The 20,081-nt window shown below is 37.3% G+C and overlaps 1 protein-coding gene across 4 annotated transcripts in view; it reads right to left on the bottom strand.

Annotated features, from left to right (window-relative positions):
- The window catches only part of CEP192 (centrosomal protein 192), a 155,271-nt gene that overhangs the window by 20,673 nt on the left and 114,517 nt on the right, over window positions 1-20,081 (bottom strand). For all 4 annotated transcript variants that reach the window (XM_090285856.1, XM_090285858.1, XM_090285859.1 and 1 more), the window contains exons 33-36: window positions 8,862-9,122; window positions 8,490-8,605; window positions 6,636-6,745; window positions 3,586-3,736 (exon numbers count right to left, since the gene is read on the bottom strand). In XM_090285856.1, the coding sequence (XP_090141982.1) occupies window positions 3,586-3,736; window positions 6,636-6,745; window positions 8,490-8,605; window positions 8,862-9,122 (638 nt within the window). The remainder of the gene's footprint in view (window positions 1-3,585; window positions 3,737-6,635; window positions 6,746-8,489; window positions 8,606-8,861; window positions 9,123-20,081) is intronic.

Raw genomic sequence — 20,081 nt, 5'->3', positions numbered from 1 at the left:
TGCTTCCCAGACAAGGTAAAACTAAAGGAGTTCATCATTACCAAGCCCTTATTACATGAAATGTTAAAGCGATTTATTTAAGAAAAAGAGAATCAAAGCTATGAACATTAAAATAACAACAAATTCACTAATATCAACAACAGAACGTAAAACAAAACAAAACAAAAACAAACTAATCAAACAACCAAAATAGGAACAGATTCATAGGTATGGGGATCATTTGGAGGGTTATCAGCTGGGAGGGGGAAGGGAGAGAAATGGGGAAATGCTGTAGGGATTAAGAATAATTGGTTGGTACAAACTAGACATGGGGAAGTTAAGAATAATACAGGAAAAGGTGAAGCCAAAGAACTTATATGCACAACCCATGAACTAAGGCAGGGGTGGGACTACTGGAGGGAATGGGGGTACTTGGTGGAGGGGAGCAAAAGGAAGAGAAATGGGACAACTATAACAGCATAATCAATAATATACTTAAAAAGAAAAATAATTTTTTAACCCAAAACAATAAAACTCTTAATGTACCTAAAACTGGTTTCATGTTGCTAACACCAAAAATCTTTAAAATAAGAAAGTCTTCAGGGAAAAATACCACAGTGAAAAACGCTAATATAGTTTTAAAAGTTTTTAATTAAGTATTGAAACTGTGTTTTCAAATAAGCCTTAGATTACACAAAACTGTAATTTAAATAAATTTTGTAATCATGAAAGCACATCACTTAATTGAAGTTCAACCATGCAGAGTTCAAATTCTCCTACCCTATAGTGGAACATTTTTAGGTCAACACTCAGCAGAGAAATCCCTCTCTTCATTTTCACCCATTGTCCTCTCACCCCTTCCTTTTCAAAGCAGACCTCTACAGCCCCAGAGAAATAATGGAGACACCTGCCAGAAGTCAAAAATAATTATTTTTTAAATTTGATCTCCTTTTTAATCCTGAGGATATTAGAACAAACACACAAAGATCACAGCATTTCTACTTTAACATACATCTGCTTCGCAGCCTCAAAGTTCTGTAGTGTAATTATTTCCATAGCCACCAGCTGAGGGAGTGCCTTGGCAGCACAGAGATTCAAACACACTGGCAGCAGAGTCCAGCTACAGGTCTTCTGTCTCCTGGAGTTTCCAGTATTAAGCACTACAGGTGCAGAAGCCCTTGCTGTTGTCCTTCTCTCCTCCTTGGTTTCTGGTGTTAGCAGTATTCCTGATCTTACAAAATCATCGGCACTTTTTTTAACTTCTTTGCCTTCAGTGTCAGAAATAATTGTTTTTTAAAGTTTATTCTTGGCTTTTTAGCTTCCTAAGAACCAGTTCCTCACAATAAGTGATTTTCAAGATTATCTTAAATATATTGAATTATCTTTAATTGACTATATTAGAAGAAAATAAACATTACAAGTATAAGGAAAAGAAAGCAAGCTGGCATGAGCTAGAGGTGCTGGGGTTATGGAGGTGGGTGGGTGGGAGTCAGGAGAGAGGTTAGTTGGAGGCACTGGGACTTGTAGGCACCGGGAAGTCTCAGGCAATATAAGTTGGCAACACTAGGCCCAGGGAGATAGACCATGTGATGAGAAGATTGGTTAAGAACAGAAGGATTGAGTAACATGTAAATACACTGAGAATAGTAAGGTCAGGGTTCTCAGTACTGGAGAAAAAAGGACAATTAGGGAAAGGAAAACAGGAACACTGTAGAGTGTTAAGATTAGCATCGGAAGTGTCAGTGTAAACTCACAGCTTTAACCTATTTATAGACAGATATGTACACATGTGGATTTATATATAAAGACATTTATTTCCTAGCTCTGTCCACTGAGGAGGCCTAGAAGTAATGACATCTCAAAAGCAATAGCATACCTACTACCTATATCTTGGTTTCAATGCCATTCTCTACTAAAAGGAACCAGGACTTCTAACAGAAGTACTAGCTATTCTAGGGCTTGGACAGGGTTAAGTATAAGATGAGCCTAGAATATCCTGTTCTGCCTCTAGATATGGAAGTGCTCAAAGAATGATGTGGGCACATCTAAAGGATCAAGGAGTCAAATTAAGAGACCAAGTAATGACAGTAAATGATTAATACTGAACCCATGAGTCTGTCCTAATGAATGTAAGTACATAAAAGAGGGAAAAGAAAATCTCTTCCTCATATTGGAAAGATAATGAACAAATGCAAGAAAATGAAATTAGAAAATCACTGTTTGGTAAACAGGATAGTAATAACATGATTCACGCAACAATCATCACCGGTGCTAAAAGTTCAATGAGGACCAAGATAACTCATCTCCAAGTACCTCTCTATAAGATATTAACTAACTTTACAGTGGAGAAAACCTGGCAGACACCATTTTAACTAAATGATACAAATATTTCTAGTAATCGGACAAATCAGCATTGTTTACCATCTGAGACAATGCACTCAGGAAGCAAACAGCATCATTTCTGTGTTGTTCAGAATCTGCAAACTGAGAAATATTTTACAAAGTAAATGGCCTATATTCTACAAAAACATCAAGGTCATTGGTAAGAAAAGGGTTTATATGCTGGCCTAACCTATTTTCTCCTTTTTACCATGGAATGCGTCCCCACCCACAAATACCTTGGTGAAATTCCCTAGATGTTACCTTACTAATGACATCTAGCAAACACACTAATGTCCTTAACTACAGAATGCTTTAACATTATATTCCTGGTCTGTCTAAAATTGTTTATGGTAAATAAACCTGAAATTTATGAATCTGTCAAAGTATAGCAAGCTTTCATGATTGAGATGCTCCATCTTCTGTGTTAATGATATATCACATGCACAACTTCCATTAAATTTGAGCCAGAGGGGAGAATTAATGTTGCAAAAAGGACCTAGGAGGCACAGTTAGTATTCTGGATTTCTTCATGTTTCACCTCAAATTGTTAGTAAAGCTTAATTCTGGTTAATATCTTTGATTCTGTGGCTCTGATTTGATAATCCAACCCTCTGCTATCTCAGTCATGGAAGATAAGGAAAGAGGAACCATTCTATATTAGAAGAGATTAAAGAGACAGGTTTACTAAATGCAGAATGTGATCTTAGATTAAATTCTGGACCAAAGAGAAAAGAGAAAAGTGTCTTATTTATTTGTTTGATTTAACTATGAAAGACAATATTGGGAAACTGGGGAGATTTGAATGGAATCTGTGGGCTAGATTGTAGTACTAACTGTTTCAGTATTACTGTCCTAATTTTGATGGATTTACCATAGTTATGTAAGAGAGCAGTTGTATTTTTAAGAAACTTAAGACTAGCTGGTCATTATGCCTGCAATTTACCCTTAAATGGTTCAGAAAAAATTATGTATACATAAAGAATAATAAGGTAAATGTAGTAAAATGTTAACTGGGGAATCTCAGTGCAGGTAGTATATGGAAGTTCTCTGAATGATTTTTTAACTTTTCTGTAAATTTGAAATTATTTCAACTGAAACAAAAAAATAATCAGTGAAATAAACATTTTGACAGAAAAAACAATAATGAAGAGTACAGGTAAGAGATTAACTACACTAAGAATCAAATAATCCTGAAACCTGTTGACAAATGTTTGTTTGTTTTACCTTTTAGATTCTAAGTTAGATTTCAAAGAAGGTTGAAGAAATTTTCTGCTAGAAATGGGATCTCTGAATTCTCCAATTACTGAAAGTATAATTTTACGCATGTTTCCATAGAAGAGTTGAATATCATTAGGCTGTTGGGGAAGATCATACACTGAAATACAAACAATGTTTGAAACACATAAGTCCACATAATCACACCACAAAATACGAGATAAATTTATGTATATTTACCAGCCACAAAACATTACCGTTAGGTTGGGGGTAGGTGACATTTTGATTTTTAATACTACTGATAAGCATAAAATTATAGGTAGTTCAGCAGGCATCAATGATTAGCAGTTTAGGCTCTGGCCTTCGATTTGAACTATAGCCTTGACAATTGTTAGCTCTGCAACCTTGGCAACTAAACCTCTCTAAGCTTTAGTCGCAAGTATAATATTGAATAACAATCTATCTCGGGTGAGGGGTTGTTGTGAACATTAAAACAAGAATATTTTAAAAGATACATGTGGCACAAATTTATATAAAGCTTACTGTGGGCCAGGCACTGTTTTATTCCCTTTGTACATATTAACCTAGTTGGTTTTCACAACTCTTTGAGATAGGTATTATCTCAACATCAAAGATGAGGAATCTGAAGAACAAAGAGGTTAAGAACACACAATTTATAAGTGGCAGTCTCACAGATAATTAACTTAAGCAAATCTAGAGACTAGGCAATATTAATGTAATTATTGTAGATTAATAAAATATTGCCAGAATTGAACACTTCAGATTAGTCCACCTAAATATATATATACAAGAAATGTTAGAGAACATGTTTGTAGTCTACACATAAATCAGATATTAAGTAAAAACTGAAATTTATAATAACCAAGACATCTGACTATAAAACTTTAAATCAACTGTGAAGATATTTGCCACTAATTACACATTTTACAAAAGCAAGATTATAAATACTTGTAATAGTAATATGCTCAAACGTTCTTCAAAATAGTCATGTTCAAAGTTCAACTGAAACATTCTCATTGGTGATTTATAATAACACAAAACAAAGTGGGATTGTTTCCTTTCAGTCTGAAAATAAGTATACCATCTCAAAAAATCCAGTATTCCTTGAGGTAGAATCTGGCATTCCAAAGACCCCCATGAAGTCCCAATTCAACCCCATCTTAGATGGGTGATTTGGCATCTTCCTTATTTCTTGGTTGGGTTTATAAACACGATCCTTAATATAACACATTTGTTGATTTTGTACAAGGCTCCCTTTCTCTGGAACGTCCTTCCCTATCTGGTTCTCCAAGATTTCTCAACATCCCTGTCTGGTGCAGCTCAGAGGGTTGGGTGTCATACTGCAGCCTAAAAGTTCACTGGTTTGATTCCCGTTCAGGGCATATGCCTGGGTTGCAGGCTCAGTCCCCAGTCAGGGTGCTGATCAATGTTTTTCTCACACACTGATGCTTCTCCCCCTTTCTTTCTCTTTTCCTTCCCCTTTCTCTAAAAATAAGTAAATAAAATCTTAAAAAAAAAAAAGTCCTCTACAGTCACTTCATTCTACATGGGGTACCCTTCCTCTGTGCTTTCCCAGGTTCCCAAACATAGCTCTGTCATTGCACTTTTCACAATGTACCTTAATCATTTGTCCTCTCCTGAGCCTATAAGCCCTTAAAAGGCATGCATTGCACCTTTTACCTTTACATACCGGTACGCCGTACTCTCAATGCATGTTCAATGAATGAATGAATGAATGAAATGTTGCTGAATCATGAAACTATGCCAGGCTCTGAACCTACTACAAACTCAGGCTACCTATTTTCAGTAGGTCTTCACTGTTGTTGCAATGTTACTAAATGTTTGTGTCTCAACTAGGTAGCACAATTCAGTTTAACTCGTTTACTGGGATCTTTCTAGAGGCAAGAAATAAGGAAAGCGAAGCTCAGGGGAGCTGAAGTGGCAGAGATGGGTCTTGAATTGAGTTTCAAAGTCAAATCCAAGGCCCTTTCCATATTCTGCTCCCGTAACACACTGCTGACAAGATCCACTTCTAATCTTTTCATTATTTTTAACTAAACCCTACTGCTGTCTTCCATTTGAGCAGATGTTCTAGACTCATAATTACTGAAAAGATTACAGACTACATCACCTCCACATAGGCATCAGTATCCTTTTTCTTTATCATTTCATATTTCAGAAGCAATCAATATTTCATCATTTAAAAACTAAAAAACAAAAACGAGGGGAACACTACAAAGTGAAATTCTATACTCCTGCAATTTTACCTATGTAGCTATATATAAATTCTAAATTATTTTTATACCAAATTGAGATCTTACTATGCCAGCTTTAAAAATAATATTTTCTCAATAAACAGCTTTTCATGTCGTTAATATAGAATCACACTACTGTTTTAATAGCTTCAAAATATTATATTGCATAATTAAACAATCCCCTACTCTTGGACATTTACATAATTTCTTCTATTATTAAAAAATACTGTAGTGAAAATCTGTACATTTTTAAACAATTTGTATGTCTAAATATATACATTTTGTGTCAGTAATAAATACCATTAAATCCCTGAATTGTTTACATCAAACAGAACTAAATTTCTAAGTTAGAGTCACTCCACCACTATTTAGGATTTTGCCACGATCACACCCTCCAAAACTGTACAGTAGGCAAAACAGCACGGAAATCTCAATGAGTGTAACTTTGTAATCATTAAATTTTAAACAGTAATTAATTTGAGTTTAGTAATAACCATTTCCCTCCTGTTTAAAAGTTTACCCACAGAATAGGTGCAAAAATATTTAATGGCATCTAACATTTGCACTATATAAATGAAAAGTTAGCTATTATTATTATTATTATTCTCATTTTACTGAGAACCCTGAATTTCAGTGATGTAATCTGTCCAAAGTAATAAAGCAGAAACTGGCTCAAACTCTGCCTCACACCGTGATCAAACTAATACTCTTCCTTTTTTACCATATCACTAGATCTAGATAATACTACAAATTCAAAGATTTAAGACATGTTGAAATTCTTACCTTCAGTTACTAGTAGCTCATCTTGAAATCCTTCAGCAAAGTCAATGTTTTGAAGCACACTATGCTCTGGAAATATCTCTTCTAGAATCTGTGGTGTTTGCAACAGAGCTCTGCCAGGAGAGATTTTTATTGAAAGGTGGTTTTACAAATGAAACGACCTTATTTTTATTAGTTTATTTGGCAAATCCAACTAACAACATGATATATGAGTACACAGATCTCATGTACTAATCCTAATAAGTACTTTTTTAAAAAAAACTTGTTTTGGAAGTTCCCTTAAGTTATGGTAGTACAACCATCAGTTTCAGTTAAATATTAACATCAGAATAAGAACTCCCTGATATTAAGAGTAAAAAGAGAGATAAAATTAGATTCTTTTTAGGTCTTACATTTTCATTATTTAAGCTGGTAACAGAAATTTGTCTCAGGGAAAAAAAAAAAGTATGCCAAGAAAATGATACAAATAAGACAAGAGAGAAACATTTAAATTACCATACAACTATGATTATCTTCTAGAGCAGTGGTTCTCAACCTTCCTAATGCCGCAACCCTTTAATACAATTCCTCATGTTGTGGTAACCCCCAACCATAAAATTATTTTCATTGTTACTTCATAACTGTAATTTTGCTACTGTTATGAATTGTAATGTAAATATCTGATATGCAGGATGTATTTTCATTGTTACAAACTGAACATAATTAAAGCATAGTGATTAATCACAAAAACAATATGTAATTATATATGTGTTTTCCGATGGTCTCAGGCGACCCTTATGAAAGGGTCATTCGACCCCCAAAGGGGTCGTGACCCACAGATTGAGAACTGCTGTTCTAGAGAATGATTAATGTGTGAGAACAGAAATGTAAATTTCTCTGTAATATTAGATATTCATAAACAAATGAAATCTCATTACTCTAAATCTGTGGCAAACTGGAGTTCTAAAACAATCCCTTAATTTCTATATTCCAGTGGCAAGAGAAAGAAATATCTGGTAATCTAATTTCTACAAATGTCTGTTCCTATTTCTAAAATACATAATTGAGAAATAAAGCCAGGTTCAAAGTTCAGTTCTTCAAACTGGGTCTATTCTAACATCAGGTAGATACTTATCACTATGCTCTCTCTTTGTAAACCTTCCAATAATCCTCAACAGATTAAAAATAAAACAAAATTTTCTACATTCTGCACCAGAATAAAATACAGCAGAACATAAAAGTTGGAAGAAGGAAAGGCTGGTATATACATATAACCAGTTTCGTACTGGGAGTTAATGATTTCCTACTAACAGATGAAACACCGTGAACTTCACAATTATTTTATATTTAGTCTTCTAGGCTAGGAAATACAATTTGATAATATAAGAACTCTGAATTCAGCATACAAGAGTGTTAGCTATGTTAAATCATACCTGAACCTAAATACCTAAATTAACATTCCAGCACATTAAACTATATTTAAACTAGATGTAACAAATTTTCTAGAAGTACATGCTTTTAGTAGCTAGCCGAGTTAAATATCCCACACATTTCTAAAATTCCTTTCAAATAACTTACAGCCTTCTTAGAAATATTCCAACTAAGTCAGGTGTGTTTAAACAATATACTTTTAGTAGTTCTTAAACTTTTTCTGAAATCATCTACCATCACTACAAAGATGGTCGTCCTATGCAAACATAGATGAGTTTCCTACAGGCATTTCTTATCAGCTACACAAATTTTACCAAGATATTTTTCATCTATCGGTTCATTAATAAGTAGTGAAACATTTTATAAATTTCAAATCCCAAACCATTTTTAAAGTCTTCATTATTTCTACTGAATAGTTCCCAGTACCATCTAAGGCAAGTAACCTACCTTCGATACTGCTGTCGTGAAATTTCATCTCCACCAAAGAAGTATATAGTTGACAGTTCTCTTGTAGTTTTGTGATTGCTATCTCTGTCTGATGGATTATATATTATAGTAACATCCTGATGCCAAGAAAACAGTCAAACTGAATGTTAAATATTTTTTGAATAGATTATTTCAACTCTTAATAAACTGTTACATTAGCCTAACAGTCAATGTAGACATGAATGCAAATGTATAGCATTTCCAAGAAGATAAGTACTTCTACTCCTCTATACATTTCAAATATCTTTTTTAGTTTTTGGCCATAAAATACACACTTATTAATTTAACCTAAAAATTAGTTTATAATTTTAGTAAAGAGACTTTCATACTTACTTCTTGTGTATTTTCCTTAAGCACAAATTTATCTGGAAAAATCCTTAATACTTTAGGATCCAGGAAAACTTTTTTCTGAGAATCCTTAAATCCTACAGCTTTAACAAAAGCTGCCCGAGAGCCAGTGTTACGAATAGAAAAAACAATTTTACTTTCTTTGCCAGGTATTAAGTCATTCATTATTACCATGTAACTATCAGATAATTTTTTAACACCTTCCAAAATAAGATTACTTGTTCCTCCATATCCAGACAAAGGTATCTGAAAGAGCAGAAAATATATACATTCAAAATTATTTTTATGTAAGCAGAAAGCAGATTAAATTAAGGTCAGAGAAGAAAACGCAAACATTAGATTTAATACAATTAAATTATTCTTTGTGTACTTTGGCTAGTAGTTATTCCACTTCCAGTCCAGCATTATATTAAAGAGATACAAAATTATTTTCCTTTCAACATGTTAAGAAAATTGTTTCATTATTATGAAAGCCAAATTTAAATAATAAAGGGATTAGTACATTATAGATATACTTGCTTAGAAAGTATTTAGAGTGAAACATACTGATGTAATTTACTTCGAAATGCATTAAAAAATAGATGAACTGATGGATGGTTAGACATGTATAAAAGAAATATAGCAAAACACTAATTGCAGCAGCTAAGTGGCAGGCTATGTGAGTTTACTGTATAGTTCTTTCAACTTTCCAGCATTCTAAATTTTTGAAATGAAATGTTTTGGGGGAAAAAACTCTATTACTTTTCAAACATTCATTATAAGAATTCTTTTTGTATTTTCAAAGCCTAAGGTATCACAAATACGTGAGTAAAAGGTTAAGAATGACTGAATATAATGAAATCTAACTAATGATAATAAGTCCAAAGATTCATTAGGAAGAAACTATTACTCTAGAGCAGGGTTTCATAACCTCAGTACTGTGGACATTTTGAGCCATCATTTGTTGTGGGGAGGGCCGTATTGTGCATTATAGGATATTGGGCCGCATCACTGGCCTCTACCCACCAGATGCCAGAAGCACCATCTTCCCACTCCAAGTTACAACAAACAAAGATGTCTCCAGAAATTTCCAAATGTCCCCTGGCCGTTCTACAACACTAGACAACAGAGAGCTAGTGTGAACATCTAGACCCTGCCTACAGATAACATGGGCTCTCTAATCAGGTAGCCTGAATGTGAACCGGTCCTGGACCATGTAATGATTAAGAGTAGTGACTGGCATACACTCAGCATGCAATAAATACATTTTTATTGTAGTCCCATCATGCTGTATACAGAGCATAGATAATTTCATTTCTTTCTCAGAACCAAACCAGGAAATTGGGGTGACAATTATTTGCATTTCAGATAAGGGAGTGAAGCACATGCAAGTTAAGTGACTGATCCAGGGTGAGTGTGAAGAACAGAGACAGGGTTGTTCCCGATTCTCACATCCTAGAGTTAAGTGCTCTTCCAACATTGAACCAGGCTACTTATCTCCACAAAGATACATCAAAGTTAATGGTGTAAGTCTTCTTGTGAGATAAGAGCCATATTCTGTGCACTTCAGGTCCCATTCAGCCCACCTCTCAGAAGATAGGTGGCATCTGCCCCCAGTAGGACTTCACTAAGATCCTGGTTTGTCTTAAGAGAACACTAACCTAAACTTCTGTTTGACTGACTATCAAATCAAATGGTTCTGCCCTAAACCATCAGAGATTCTTGCTTAGGAATAACCTCAAAATCTTGGCTAGTAGACCTGAAATTATTTATATTCAGGATAGTCTAAAAGATACAACTCATTCAGTCCTCTCCACAAACCACATGCCCTGTACTTGAAACCAGACACAATACTCTGGGATTGTGTCCTGGGCTCACCTGTAAAGACTTTATTTCTAAAAATGACCATTTACATCTTTAAACAATTTTGCCCACCATAGCTCACAGGGCCAACTGAAGAGTTCCAGAGAAAACATTCAAGCTTCAGCATCAAATAAAGCTGGATTTGTCATTAATAGCTATTTAAAAACAAAAAAACAAAAACCTTTTAGGTATCATTAATTTTGTAATTTATCACATTCTCTCTTTGTTGCTAGGAAATGAACCAAAATTTTAGTTTCAGCCCCAGTGCCAAAAAAAATGGACAGTTTTAAGATATGCACATTAGTGAAGCTTGAGTTTCATTTTCCTTTTCTCAATGATTTATCACTTTTATCTCTTAGTGCTCTCAATTTATCTAAAGAAATAACTTGAGGGGGGACCAAGATGGCCGCGGAGTAGGAACAGTGTTCTCAGCTCGCTCCTGTTAAGGAGACAATCCAGGAGGAACAAACTCGGGGAGGAATGACTGAGTGAGTGGGAATATCTGCTAACGTGAACGGGGAGGAGATCGTGGGAGCAGCGTGGAGGGGGGTGGAGGGGTTTATCACAAACTGCAGGCTGAGTCATTCTGAGACTCCGTGCGTTTGCAGTATCAAGCCGGAGAGCGCACTAGCCAGGAGTGAATTCTTGTAGGGAGTTAGGGAGAGGATTTGGCCGAAAAAGCCAGAGGAGGGAGAGAACAGTGAACAATCAGGACTGGGAGAAACTGTGATCGGAGTCTAGAGAGAAACATCCTCAGCTGCAACCTCCGACCAAAAGCTCGGCATCCCGGGCTCACCCAGCACTTGCGCTAGGGCCCTACAGAACAAAGGAGCAGTTTTGGGGCAAGGAGAACGGCAGCACAGAAAAGCTGCTGCGGAACTCAGGACCGGGGGAGAACTGTGTTCTTGAAATCAGTGTTTGCTCTTTAGTCGCGCTAGAATCCCACAGAACAAAAGGCAGGTTTGGGGCTAAGAGAGAAATAGGATGTGCAGGGTGTGTAAGTAGGGAAGAGAGCGGAGGTGGAGGTTCTGGAGGGGAGATGGTTTTAGGGCAAGGAGAAGGGGCCGCAGGGAAGGGCTGCTGCGGAGCTCCAGACAGGCAGAGAGCTCCGGGGAAGGAGAGTGCTGCGCTGACCGACCACACTAGAGTCCCACAGAACAAAGGGACGGTGCTGTGGCGGGAAGAAAGATAGAGCGCGCAGGCCGATAGACAGGGAAGCCAGCGGAAGCAGTAGCTCGGAATAGAGAAAGTTTTGGGGCAAGGAGAAGAGCACAGGCAGGAAAGCCACTGCAAAGCTCCAGACTAGGGAAGAGGCCCTGGGCAGAAAAGGGCCACTGGGCCCGGCACTTTGACCGACTGTGCCAGAGTCCTGCAGAACAAAAGGACGATCTTGAGACAGGGAGAGAGATAGGGTGCGCAGGCATATAGACAGGGAAGAGAGCAGAAGCTGTAGCCTGGGAATAGAGACAGGACTGGAGGCAGGGCGGGGATTGCTGGCAGGCACAGGCTGGACCAACAGAGGGAAGGAGTAGCTGGACAAGCCTGAGGAGGGCTGAGGCTGCCTCAGGAGGGGACAACTAAAGGCAGCTCACAGCAGAGCGGTGGTAGGCCCACGAAAAAAAGACTAGCAACCCCAGAATCAAGCAGAACCCTCCCACAGCCAGCCAACCAACCAGAAAAGATTTGACACTCATGGAATTTTGAATAGGAGCAGACTCAGGAAGGAAGCAAGGAAAAACCAAAAAATAAACAAACCAAAAATACCTAGAGACTGTGCATAAAAGTTGAATTGAGTTAAAATCCTCATTCTTTTATCTCTCACTCTCTAACTACCCCTACCGTCAGTCCCTTTTTATTCTCACTCCTTTTCTCCCCTCCCCTTCCCTCCCTTCTCTCCCCTTAGCATTCTCCCCTGCATCCTATTCTCAGTTAATTTTATAATTTTAAGTTCTCTCCCTCTCTCACCCTCTCCTTTCTCTGCGCTACGCACCTTCAACTTTATTAAGTTTCTTTCTTTATTTTGTCCCCCTTCAGTCTACATTCATTTTTCTTTCATCTCTTGTCCTTATTTTCCTTCTCTCCCTATACATAATCTCTCTCTCTCCCTATTACACTTTATATTCTAATCTCTTAATATTCAAATTATAATTCTAATCTATCCCCCTCTCCCTTTACTCTCCCATTCTTACCCCTTCTCTTTTTCTACCCCATCCCCCCACTTCTTTCCCTACCTCTTGTATTTCTCTCCTTCATCCTATCTTTTGCCAACTCTTCAATTTCAATCCTCCCCGTCCTAATATCTCCTCTTCCTCCTGATTTCCTTCCCTCCTCTGAGCTCTTTTCCTCCCAAATCCTCTTGCTTTCCTATCTCCTATTCCTCTCTCTCTATATTCACCTTTTCTCTCTATCTTGCAACTTTATATCATGTTTTAATCTCCTAATCTTTTTTATAATATAATTTAAAAAAGAATTTTAATCCAGTCCCCTCTTTTCTACCTCCCCTTCTTCTTTCGTTCTCTCTCCTACCCTTCTCTTCTCTACTTTCTCTCTCTCTTTCCTCTCTCCCTTCCTGTCTTGATATTTTCTACTCTGTATTTTTATCCTTAAAAAATTCTCTCTCAATCTATTTCCTACCTTCTAACCTCCCCAGCCCTCTTTTTCAATTTCTGGCTGTCTGTCAACCTGCATGTCTGTTGTGTCTACCCTACCTCCCACGCTAATCATATAGTATATACCGATTATATAATCCCAATACTATACACTTCCACTTTCACACTCCACACTGTAACCCTCCCCTCCTTTTCAAACAGACAGTGTAAGTGTTCACTGCTCTCTTACATAACCTTGATCCCAATTGCTAATATTAATACTCTATCAATTTCCAGCTCAAAAATTACCCTTCCTTCATTTAAAACAACTCCTTTCTGTTTCTCCTACGAAATAAGAGTCCCAGTATCTCCACAAGTATATTAACACGGGCTCATTTGCAGCCTATAGTGGGATTGTATTTGGGGGAGACATTGGAGGGTGTGGGTTTCTTGCCTGGGTTGTGTAATTATGTTTTAGCAGCACCTTCACAAAAGATCTCAAGACAAGGTGGGCAGAGTGACTCTCAATCAACTAACCAGAGAAAAAGATCCACCAAAAAGTAGCTGAAATACAACCAGACAGATTAAAGAAATATCATCAAGGACAACACAGACGGAGATCCAGGAGGGCGGAGGATAAGTGGAAGCTACACTAACCCCCTCCCAGGACCAGCCAGTGCTGACTCAGCCCCAGTACAGCAGACAGACCATCCCCCTCCAAGTGGTGTCATACTAAGGGGAAATAAAAGCCCTGCCTACAGGAATTAAGTTGCCACACCCACGGTCCTTAAACCTGACGGCTGATCACAGATTGAGTATAGTAACAACTAAAAAGAGAGACAAAGGCAGTAGATCCCTGGAAGTCTCCAACAGGCTGCCTAGGGCCAGTCTGGTACATGATCTGACGCTACCAGAGGCAGATCCAGGAAGAACTGATCATTCTAAGAAGCACCAACAAACAAAAGGAATCACAAAAATGGGGAGACAGAGAAACAACCCCCCATCAAAAGGAAAGGTAGAATCCCCAGAAAGAGTGCTAAATGAAATAGAGGGGAGCAAAATATCAGATACAGAATTTAAAACATGGATTATGGAGAAGCTAAATGAGATCAGCGGAAACTACAAAGAACTCCAGAAAAACTACAGTGAACTCCAGAAGAAATATAAGGAACTTACTGAGAATTATACCAGTATCAAAAAGGACATGGAAGCTATCAATAAGAGCCAGGAGGAAATGAAGAATACAATCTCTGAATTGAAGAACACAGTAGAAGGAATTAAAAGCAGGCTAGAGGAAGCAGAAGATCGGATCAGCGAGCTGGAGGACAACGTACACAAAAAACTCCCAGACAATGCAACAAAATGAAAAAAGACTGACCAAGACTGAAGAGGTTCTAAGACAGCTGCAGGACAACATGAAACGTAACAATATCCGTATCATTGGAATTCCAGAAGGAGAAGAAGAAGAGCAAGGGATAGAAAACCTCTTTGAAAAACTAATGACAGAAAACTTCCCTCACATGAGGAGAGAAAGAGTCACGCAAATCCAGGAGGCACAGAGGGTCCCAATGAAGATGAACCCCAACAGGCCCACCTCAAGAAACATCATAATTAAAATGGCAACATCCAAAGACAAAGAGAGAATCCTAAAAGCAGCAAGAGGGTAACAACTAATAACATACAAGGGAGCTCCAATAAGGCTATCCTCAGATTTCTCAGCAGAAACACTACAAGCCAGAAGGGAATGGCAAAAAATATTCCAAGCAATGAAAAACAAAGGCCTACAACCAAGAATACTCTACCCAGCAAGGCTCTCATTCAAAATGGAAGGTGAAATAAGGAGTTTCTCAGACAAAGGAAGACTAAAAGAATACATCTCCACCAAACCAGCAATGCAAGAGATGCTAAAGGGTCTGCTCTAAGAAGATAAAGAAACAGAGAGAAACAGAGAAGAACACGAGTACAAAGGGGGAAAATGACAATGAATAAGTACTTATCAGTAATAACCTTAAACGTAAATGGATTAAACGCTCCAATTAAAAGACATAGGGTAGCTGAATGGATTAGAAAGAATGACCCACATATATGCTGTCTACAAGAGACCCACCTTAGAACAAAAGATCTACACAGACTGAAAGTAAAGGGATGGAAAAATGTATTCCAAGCAAATGGACATGAAAAAAAAAGCCGGGGTAGCAATACTTATATCAGACAAAACAGATTTCACAGCAAAGTCCATAAAAAGAGACAAAGAAGGGCATTTCATAATACTTAAGGGAAAAATCCATCAAGAAGATATAACCCTTATAAATATATATGCACCCAACTTAGGAGCACCCAAATATGTAAGGAAAATTTTGAAAGACTCCAAGAAAGATATAGGCAGCAACACACTCATCGTAGGGGACTTTAACACCCCATTGTCAACAATGGACAGATCTTCAAAGCAAAGAAACACCAAAGATATTGAGGCACTGAACAACACTTTAGATCAAATGGACTTAGTCGATATATATAGAAGTTTACACCCCAAAGAAGCAAAATATACATATTTCTCAAGTGCACATGGAACATTTTCAAAGATAGACCACATGGTAGGACACAAAACAAGCCTCAATAAATTCAAGAAAATTGAAATTATATCAAGCATCTTCTCAGATCACAATGCCTTAAAATTGGAAATCAACCTCAAGGAAAAAACTCAAAAACATTCAAACTCATGGAGAATGAATAACATGCTATTAAATAATGAATGGGTTAACAATGACATCAAGGAAGAAATCAAAAAGTTCCTGGAAACCAATGATAATGAACACACAACAACCCAAAACCTATGGGATACAGCGAAAGCAGTCTTAAGAGGAAAGTTCATAGCAATATAAGCCTACCTAAAAAAGCTAGAAGAATCTCTAATAAAAAATTTAACCCTACAGCTACAAGAACTAGAGGAAGAACAACAAGCAAAACCCAGATCAAGTAGAAGAAAGGAAATCATCAAGATCAGAGCAGAATTAAATGACATAGAGTCTAAAGTAACAATTCAAAAGATCAACAAAAGTAGGAGCTGGTTCTTTGAAAAGATAAACAAAATTGACAAGCCTTTAGCCAGGCTCATCAAGAAAAAAAGAGAGAGAACCCAAATAAATAAAATCAGAAATGAAAGAGGAGAAATCACAACTGATACCACAGAAATACAAAGAATTATAAGAAATTATTACGAACAACTGTATGGCAAGAAATTTGACAACCTAGAGGAAATGGACAGATTCCTGGAAAACTATAGTCTGCCCAAACTGAATCAAGAAGAAGCAGAAAGTCTGAATAGACCAATAACAGCTAGCGAAATTGAAGCAGTAATCAAAAAACTCCCAGCACACAAAAGCCCAGGACCAGATGGCTTCACAAGTGAATTCTACAAAACATTTAGGAAAGAACTAACTCCTATCCTCCTCAGACTATTCCAAAAGATACAAGAAGAGGGAAGACTCCCAAACTCGTTCTATGAAGCCAGTCCAAAACCAGGTCAAGACACAACAAAGAAAGAAAACTACAGACCAATATCGCTGATGAACATAGATGCTAAAATCCTCAACAAAATATTGGCAAACCGGATCCAGCAACACATTAGAAAGATCATACACCACGATCAAGTAGGATTCATCCCAGGGATGCAAGGATGGTTTAATATTCGCAAATCAATAAACATGATACACCACATACACAAAATGAAAGACAAAAACCACATGATCATATCAATAGATGCGGAAAAAGCATTTGATAAAGTACAACACCCATTTATGATAAAAACTCTCAGCAAAATGGGAATAGAGGGAGCATACCTCAACATAATAAAGGCCATATATGAGAAACCTGAAGCCAACATCATACTCAATGGGCAAAAACTGAGAGCACTCCCCCTGAAATCAGGAACAAGACAAGGATGTCCGCTCTCTCCACTCCTATTCAACATAGTCTTGGAAGTTCTAGCCACAGAAATCAGACAAGAAAGAGAAATAAAAGGCATCCAAATTGGAAAAGAGGAAGTAAAACTGTCATTATTTGCAGATGACATGATAGTGTACATAGAAAATCCTTTAGACTCCACAAAAAAACTACTCAATCTAATAAGTGAATTCGGCAAAATAGCAGGATACAAAGTCAATATTAAGAAATCGAAGGCATTTTTATACACCAACAATAAAAACTCAGAGATAGAAACTGAAAGAAAAATCCCATTTACCATAGCAACAAGAAAAATAAAATACCTAGGAATAAACTTAACCAAAGAGGTAAAAGACCTGTACACAGAAAACTACATAACACTGAAGAAAGAAATTAAAGAAGATACAAATAAATGGAAGCGTATACCATGCTCATGGATGGGAAGAATCAACATCATTAAAATGTCCATACTACCCAAAGCAATTTATAGATTCAATGCAATCCCTATTAAAATACCAGCAACATATCTCACAGACCTAGAACAAATACTTCAAAAATTTATATGGAACCAAAAAAGAGCCCGAATAGCCACAGCAATTTTGAGGCAGAACACAGTAGGAGGAATCACAATACCCGATATCAAACTATACTACAAGGCCACGGTAATCAAAACAGTCTGGTACTGGCATAAAAACAGACATATAGATCAATGGAACAGAATAGAGAGCCCAGAAATAAGCCCAGGTTCATATGGTCAACTAATATTTGACAAAGGGGGAAAGAACATCAAATGGAATGAAAAGAGCCTCTTCAACAAATGGTGTTGGGAGAACTGGACAGGGACATGCAAAAAAATGAAACTAGACCACCAGCTCACACCATACACCAGAATGAACTCAAAATGGATCAAAGACTTAAATGTAAGCCGTGACGCCATAAAAGTCCTAGAGGAAAAAATAGGCAGGAAAATTTCAGATATCCCACGTAGCAACATTTTCACTGATATATCTCCTAAGGCAAGGGAAATAAAGGAAAGAATAAACAAATGGGACTACATCAAACTAAAAAGTTTCTGCTCAGCCAAAGAAAACATCAGCAAGATGCAAAGGAAACCAACCATATGGGAAAATATATTCGCCAATGACATCTCAGACAAGAGATTGATCTCCAAAATATATAAAGAACTCATACGACTCAACACCAAGAAGACAGACAACCCAATTAAAAAATGGGCAAAGGACCTGAACAAACACTTCTCCAAAGAAGACATACAGAGGGCCCATAGACATATGAAAGTATGCTCAACATCACTAGCCATCAGAGAGATGCAAATTAAAACCACAATGAGATACCACCTCACACCAGTCAAAATGGCAATCATCAACAAATCAACAAACAACTTGTGCTGGAGAGGATGCGGAGAAACGGGAACCCTGGTGCATTGCTGGTGGGAATGCAGATTGGTGCAGCCACTGTGGAAAACAGTTTGGAATTTCCTTAAAAAACTAAAAATGGAACTGCCTTTTGAACCAGCAATTCCATTGCTAGGATTATATCCAAAAAATCCCGAAACACCAATTCAAAAGAACCTATGCACTCCAATGTTCATAGCAGCACTATTTACAATAGCCAAGTGCTGGAAACAACCTAAGTGCCCATCTGTAGATGAGTGGATCAAAAAACTGTGGTACATTTACACAATGGAATTCTATGTAGCAGAAAGAAAGAAGGAACTTCTACCATTTGCAACAACATGGATGGAACTAGAGAAAATTATGCTTAGTGAAATAAGCCAGGCAACAAAAGAAAAATACCTTATGCTGTCACCTATTACAGGAAACTAATGAACAACACAAACAAATGAGCAAAATTGAACCAGAGGTATGTAAACAAGAAGTAGACTAACAGTAACAAGGGGGGCGGGGGGGAGGAAAAGAAAGGTGTAAGGGGATGGGTCAAGTTAAAAAATATATATATACATGAATGACCCACAGACAGGTGAAACTGAGTGGGGACTAAATGTGGGGGAGGGGAGGGACAGGGTGCAGGGAAACAAGAGGGCTAAAAAAGTGAGACAACTGTAATGGAAAAACAAACCAAAATTTTTTAGTGGGGGAAAAATGAAAATATGAAGAATGGAAATGCCAGTTCAGTGAATATTAGGACAAAGATTTTCCTTCACGTTGTATATTTTTTCCCTATTTGATCCCTCCAGAGTTTGGCATTCTAAACAAGTAAGTAATGACATAAGTTCCTTTGCATAGAACTAATAAGACCAGTTGTCAACAGAGGTTCTTTTTTTTTTTTTTTTTGACCAAGTCTTTGACTGGAATGTCAAGCCTAAAGGAAACATACTTGGGCTCAGATTGTTACCAGAAAGCCCTGAGGAACTGGGAATGACTTTCAAAGGTAATAAAAGCCCGTGAGATAAAAGGCCTGGTACCATGGTTGGTTGTGCGGTCCACAGCAATCTTTCCAGGGAAGGAACGAAGGTTGTTTTCCTGAAAGATGGCTAGAAGGGACCTTAAGGCACAAGGAAAGACCAGAAAGACTTGGAAAAAACAGGTGTGTACAGGCAAGGATGAATGCCAGATATGTGGCACAGCTTCTGTGCCCTGAAGAACAGACTGAAGGTCACCCCAAATATTCCTTGGGTAAGTTCCAGCAAAGCAGAACTAAAGATCATAAGTGATCATTTGCTGCTCTTATGTTTATGCAAACGAACAGGATAAATTAAAAATGGACTTAATGTAGTCCCTTTAAAGACAAAGAGGGTAACCTTAGGGAGAAAACTTATTATTCAAGGAAAATCACAATGATCAGTAGTAGAGTA

This window comes from Furipterus horrens, unplaced genomic scaffold (assembly GCF_987537825.1).
Source record: "Furipterus horrens unplaced genomic scaffold, mFurHor1.1.pri manual_scaffold_8, whole genome shotgun sequence".
NCBI classification, from domain to species: Eukaryota; Metazoa; Chordata; class Mammalia; order Chiroptera; family Furipteridae; genus Furipterus; species Furipterus horrens.
Note: the sequence above shows the minus strand (reverse complement) of the source record. Positions and strands in the feature narration are given on the sequence as shown.